The 6,241-nt window shown below is 50.2% G+C and overlaps 1 protein-coding gene across 1 annotated transcript in view; it reads right to left on the bottom strand.

Moving 5' to 3' along the window:
* Positions 1-2,522: 2,522 nt before the first annotated feature.
* Positions 2,523-6,241, bottom strand: part of LOC107300289 (H-2 class II histocompatibility antigen, E-S beta chain-like) — a gene marked incomplete at its 3' end in the record, with an annotated part of 9,965 nt that continues 6,246 nt past the window's right edge. Inside the window, exons 4-5 of the mRNA XM_015829625.1 lie at positions 2,794-3,075; positions 2,523-2,632 (exon numbers count right to left, since the gene is read on the bottom strand). Coding sequence (XP_015685111.1) covers positions 2,523-2,632; positions 2,794-3,075 — 392 coding nt within the window. The remainder of the gene's footprint in view (positions 2,633-2,793; positions 3,076-6,241) is intronic.

Here is a 6,241-nt window from a genome sequence, read left to right as displayed (position 1 = left end):
CTCGCCCTGGTGTACTTTGAGGACAGGTGAGGCTTCCTCCAGGCGCACCTGCCAGGTGGGAGCTCACCTGGGTGGCTTCTTTCTAAGGATGGTAACTGATGCCCTTTGACCTGTGTAGTGGGAGGAGCTTCCTGGGGGGTCGCAGGAGGAAATCCCGGCTTCTGGGAGACTCTCTGGGCATCGAAGGGAATGGCCCAGCTTGGCCTGGACAAGCGCCTTGAGCTCCCCCCCCCCGGGAGAAGATCTGCCAGCTCTCCTCTCCTTTGCAGGGGAGGAAGAGGAGCTGCCCGACCCCCACTGACCCCCACCTGAAGAAGGGAAGGAGGGGAAGGAGCAGAAGGCGAAGGAACCGCTTCCCCCCCCCTCTTTTCCCAGCTTTGCCGGCTGATTCATTCCCAGAGGGAGAGGCTCCATCGCTGGGCAAAACAGACGCAGGACAAGAGAATCAGAGCGTTGGAAGGGACCTCGGAGGTCTTCTAGTCCAACCCCCTCCTCAAGCAGGGGACCCTGGAGGAAGGGGGTTCCTGGCCGGAAAGAGGGGCGGGGGGACCCCCTTTTCCCCTCAGAGGAGAAGGGAGATTTTGCAGCTCGGAGAAGGTCCAATAAATCAGGAACTCTAAAGAATGGCAGAATCTTCATCTGGGAAATGGAGGGGGGAGAGGGGGAGGGCTCTCCTGGCCAGGTGCTTCCGCTCCCAGAGGAGGAATCGGGGGGGGGGGTGTCTGAATTGAGGGTTAAAAGCCTTTTTCTGTTGAGTTGGGAGGAGCCGGAACGATCAGAAGCACCAATAGGAATTCTCCCTGCTTGAGCGTCATCGGTCTCTGGGCAGAGTCCTTTGTGACTTCACCCACCAGCAGACAAAGTGAAGGTGACCTTGGACTGCAGGGAGGGAAGTCTCCCCTCCATCCCCATAAAAGCCGCCCTGCTCTCGGCCCTCCCAGGGCCCTGGCACCTTTTGGGGGGGGAGATGGCTGTGGGGGGCAGATTGTCTGGAGGGGACCAGCCGAGGGGATCAGGGCCCCGAAGAGGGGGGGAGGGGGCGCTTTGTGTGAATGGGGCAGGAGCCTCCCTGGCTTGTGAGGGGCTCAAACCGGCTTCGATCCTGGAGAAAGAGGCCCCGGATGAAGCCAGGAGAAGCTCCAGCTCCAGCAGCTTCCCAGCCACGGAAGAGGCTCTCCAGGGGAAGCAGGAATAGGGGGTCTCCCAGGGGTCCCCTCCATCTGGCAGGACCTGGAGGGATTGAGGAGGAGGAGAGGATCCTGCCCCTTACCCTTTCTGGGATCTGCCCACCCTCCTCTCGAACCAGTTCTGGGTTTGGACCTAAACCAGTCGAGATGGTCAATCCGAAGGCAGGGGAGGCCTCAATCCGGGGAGGGGGAGGGGAGAAGGGAGGACTCTCTGAGGGGGGGCAGGAAAGAGGAGGAGGAAGAGGAAGGAAGGAAGAAAATTCCAGGGTTTTTCTACAATTTAAATTTTATTTTTTTATAGCAAAGTGAAGGGAAGAGATTTGTAGGAAGACTAATGGAGATGAAGCTGCTGTGGATTTAAAGCTGGAAGAGATTTGGGTGTCTCGATTGACAGTCCCTGGGGTCAGTCTAGATGGTCTCTACCCCTCCCTCACTAGAAACAGTGGACTTCAAAGGAAAGCCAGGGAAGTCTCAGCAGGAGAAGCTCCAGGCTGCCATTCCATTCTCCTCCTCTCCCTAATCTAAAATCTTGAGCCTCCATTTTTCAGAGGTTGTGAATAAGTGAGAAATTCATCATCTACAGAAAAAAAACAACTTCCTTTCCCATCAGGAATCAGGAAGGATGGCAGGATTAATTCATGAGTGCTGTAGAAAAAGACACGGGAAAGAAAATTAGAATACAAAGTGAAACCTTCAGTGTAAATAACTTATTATTCCTCTCTTTCAGCTATCCTCCCCCCAAATAGGCCCCACATTGCAGGGGGGTGGTTGAACGGCAGACACAGGATGGAGGGAGGCTCCGCCCCTTTCAGGGATGAAAAGGATGCAAAGGACCAGCGATTAATCTCCCGGGGCTGATGGAATTTTCCCCAAATGATTTAATTAGGGGGTTGATCAAGAGATAAGCCCCCCCCACAGATGTTTCATATTAACAAAGAGGATGGGGCCAGGATGGGGTGTGGCAGCAAAGCCGGGTGTCACTTTGCCAGAAATTGCATGAAATGACACAAGGAGACTTCAATTAATGAATGTTAAAGAAACATCTATAACATGAAGAGAAATTCACCTGCAGGAGGCTGGATGGGAGTTGCTGGAAGGAGAAAAAGAGCCAATCAGGACCCTTCATGGGCTGGAGGACTCAGGGGATCCCCCTCCCCATCGATAGCCCATAATAGGTTGCAGGATGCTCACTTATACAGTAGACTCTCAAAGAACAGAATTTCCCAAGCAAATTTCCCAGAGGAGCCTCCTTGCCATCTGCTAAGCTTGCTGAGAGGCCCCCCCTGAATGGTCCCCTCCCCACAACCTCTCATCCAGCCCCCCAGACTCACCTTTCTTGCTCTTCAGGTAGAGGGAGAGCCCCATGGCAAAGAAGATCACCCCGATCATGGCTGCCACGATCCCCATCCAGAGTTTGCTCCTGGCTGAGTTGGAGGAACGGGGCTCTGGGGAAGGAGAAGGAGCCTCCCCTGAGCAGAAGGATCAGGGCCAGTTTTCCCCCCCCAGGAGTGCCCATCCCAGCTCCCCCCACAGGGAGGGTCTCTCCCCCCTTCTCAGGGCAGGATGAGGTCCCCAGACCAGGAGGGGAGGGAGGGGAGGGGCTCACCCCACTGGACGGTGATAGGGGCCTCCAGGCTGGCGTGCTCCACCTGGCAGGTGTAGATGTCCCCCCGCTGGGGCTGGGTCTCCAGCATCACCTGGAGCTGGTAGGTCCAGTCTCCATTCTGGAGCTCCTCCCCGAAGGCCACGCCTTCCTCCTCCAGCCGCCCGTTCTTCAGCCACCGGACCTCGATCTCCACGGGGTAGAAGCCCCTGGCAGTGCAGAGGAGGATGGTGTGGGGGGAAGCAGGGTCCAGCTTGGTGGGGGAGATGGAGACGGTGGGCTTGGCTGGAGGGGAGGAAGGACATGGGGGAGACACAGGAGGGGTCAGAACAGGAGACCAAGTTGGTTAGTTCAGGCCAAGATCCCTTTTCAGTCATGAAAATATTATTTGTTTTAAGTCATTTCCAAAGCAAATTGCAGCAAGAAATTAAAGGGGATCCTGAAAGATGGAAAAACATAAATCGTTCCAGGTTGGGATCAGTTTCCATCATCAAATTGCATAAGTCCAACAGGAATAAAATGCTGGAAATGCTCCAGGATGGAAGGAATTTCCTGCCAGATGTGTGGGAGACAGAAAGAGACACAGAAGACAGGGAACACACACACAGCATATTTGGAAAATTGCAGGGATCCCATTCAAAAGAAAACCACATTTTTTAAAAATAGGTATCATACCAGAACATTTATTTATTTATTAAATTTATTTGCCATCATCTCATGATAAAATGACTCTAGGCAGCTAAAAGCAGGGCTTTTCAACTGGTGGTACGTGTACCACCTGTGGTACATGAGCACATGGCAGATGGTATACTGCCCTGCCCAGCCAAGTGTAGTGGGGGAGGAAACGAGCCAGCACAGGCAAGGACTTACTGTGAGAGAGTCCTCTGGAGCTGCAGAGTGGCTGGGGTGAGGCAAAGGCCCCAGGCTCACTTCTGGCTCACCCCCCCTCCTCCATGAGAAAGGAGGAGGAGGGATGGAGACAGGCTATAAAAGGAGGCAGTTTGGGCTGGGAGAAGAAGAGAGAGAAAAAGAAGCAGCCTTGGGAGGAGTCGGAGTCAGCTCTACCTTCACGGAATGGAAAGAAGGAGCAGGGTGGGGGGAGAGGAGAGGAAATCAAGCAGGCCAGCCACAAGTGGATCTACAACTTCTGTGGCAGCCACATGTGCTGGCAGCAACCAAGAGGCAAGGAACGTAGGGAGGAGGGTTTGCCCTCCATGAGGAATGAAGAAAGGCAGCAATGAAGAAAGGCAGCAATGAAGAAAGACAACACCGGCTGGAGGTGAATCACGGAGGGAGATGGAGAGTGGAAGGATTCTTATGTGCTTTTGTGACTTTGAAGTTCTGGGATTTGTGTAATGGGGGCTTTGTGTTCTTAAGGAGTGTTTGGCAATTTCTATTTGGCTGATGGCTGATGTCTCAGGTTAGCTTCTACTGCTCTGCTACTGTTAGCTGTAAGTTTTGCTGCAAGGGATTTTGAAGTATTTTTTTCCTGAATGGATTTTGCCTGTAGCATTCCTTTACTTACAAATGGAGCCATTTGGGGAGGCTGCCTTAGCCAGCAGCCATACTTACTACATTTATTTTTCTTCCTTAAGTGCCCACTGTGCTCCTTAACTTTCCTTTCTAGCCAGTAGCTAATTCTTAAAGGGGAATGCGCCATTTTAAGCTACTTCCGTCAATGGCTTATCTTTTCATTCTCTGGAGGCTTTTCCTTGTTCAATGAATATATGGAAGAGGGGAAATAGGGGGGGGGTTCCAAATTCTTCCTTCAGAAGTTGATGGGAATGAGAAAGAGGGAGGCAGGGAAGGAGGGAGGGAGGGAGGGAGGGAAGGAAGTCCCGCCTTAGCACTTGGCCACCTGCCAATGACTTTGCTTGTCAAAAGGTTGCAAAAGGGGATCACATGACCCTGGGACACTGTGACCATCATAAATATGAATCCGTTGCCAAGCATCCAAATATAAATCACATGACCCTGGGCCTGCTGCAATGGTCATAAGTGTGAAAAGTGGTCATAAGTCATTTCAATGGAATTGCAACTTTAAACAGTTTTTTTTTTTTTTTTGGTCATCAAGTGTTTGACACCTTGCTAGGTGGTACTCGAATATTCCCATATATGCTAAAAGTGGTACAGTCGGTGAAAAGGTTGAAAAGCCCTGGCTTACAGCATTAAAACATTAAAATCCCAACAGATAAATATTTCTATAGCAATCCAAATGGAATTCCCAGTCAAGATAAAATTATAGTTAAAAGAGGGGGAGGAACAGGACGTGTGAGGGGGAGGGGGGATTGCCTCTTAATTCAACAACTACCTCCAGTGTGAGGTTCCCCATTAGGACCCCCTTGATTTTGAGCCAGATTTCGCCTAATCTGTACTTGAACCTTGGGTTTTTTTCTGCCCAGGTTCCCCCCCCCAACCTCTCCCTGCAGCCGTCCGGCCTGCATCCCAGCCACATTTTTCCCCCCCCACCCGGGGAAGGAGGTGGGGAGGGGTCTGACCCTCCTGCCTGGGATGGGGGGACAGGGAGGGGTCTAGGACAACTGAGCCAACTCAAAGCGTCACAAAACTTACACAATATGGACGAAATGGAGAAAGAGAATCAGGAAAGAAAGAAGGCTGAGGGAGGGGCAAAATGAAATTTGAAGGACAAAAAAAAAAACATTTTTAAAATTATTTTAAATAATTGAATAAAATTGTTGAATTGTCCTGCAGTGAGTTGCCCCATTCCAGACAGGGAGGGCGGAAAGGATCTGGGGGGGAGGGGATCTTGGGGAAAGGGAAGTTGGGGGTAATTGGTGGCTGAGGAGATCAGGCAGATCCCAGGATCACAGAAGAGCCTTGGAAGGGATCCCTCTTGATCTCCTCCTTCAGCAAATGGCACAACTCTTGGGTGGATTAATGGGGGGAGGGCTGAGTGAGCCCCCCAAGAGGGTCCTCCATAGATCCACTCCAGCTCAGAGAACTTTTGCTAACATTTCTCTCCGTTGAGGGATTCTCTTATGAACAGCTCATTATATAACGTTTAAGAACATGCAATTTTTAAAGGTTTGGTTATTTGTAATTTAATTCTGGGATTTGGTCAGGATTTTTTTTATGAACAGTTAATTATCCTCCTAGGTTTGCAGGGAAGAATTTAGGAGTAAAAATGAATTCCAGACTGAATAATAATAATAATAATAATAATAATAATAATAATAATAATAATAATAATAATAATAATAATAATAATAATAATAATAATAATAATAATAGTTTAATTTGTACCCCGCCCTTCTCCTCACCGGACTCAGGGCGGCTAACAGCCTTATAAAACCACAGTACAATAAATATCTATATTAAAACCAAATTAAAAGAAAATATTTGAAAAGGCCAATCATTAAAATTACCCTTAAAATTACCCTTAAAAACCCCACTAAAATTCCCTAGGCCAGACCCGCTTGTTGAAAAAGCC

This window comes from Protobothrops mucrosquamatus, unplaced genomic scaffold, assembly GCF_001527695.2.
Source record: "Protobothrops mucrosquamatus isolate PMUCROS unplaced genomic scaffold, P.Mucros_1.0 scaffold6584, whole genome shotgun sequence".
In the NCBI taxonomy this organism is placed as follows: domain Eukaryota; kingdom Metazoa; phylum Chordata; class Lepidosauria; order Squamata; family Viperidae; genus Protobothrops; species Protobothrops mucrosquamatus.
This window is presented reverse-complemented; position numbering and strand designations above follow the sequence as displayed.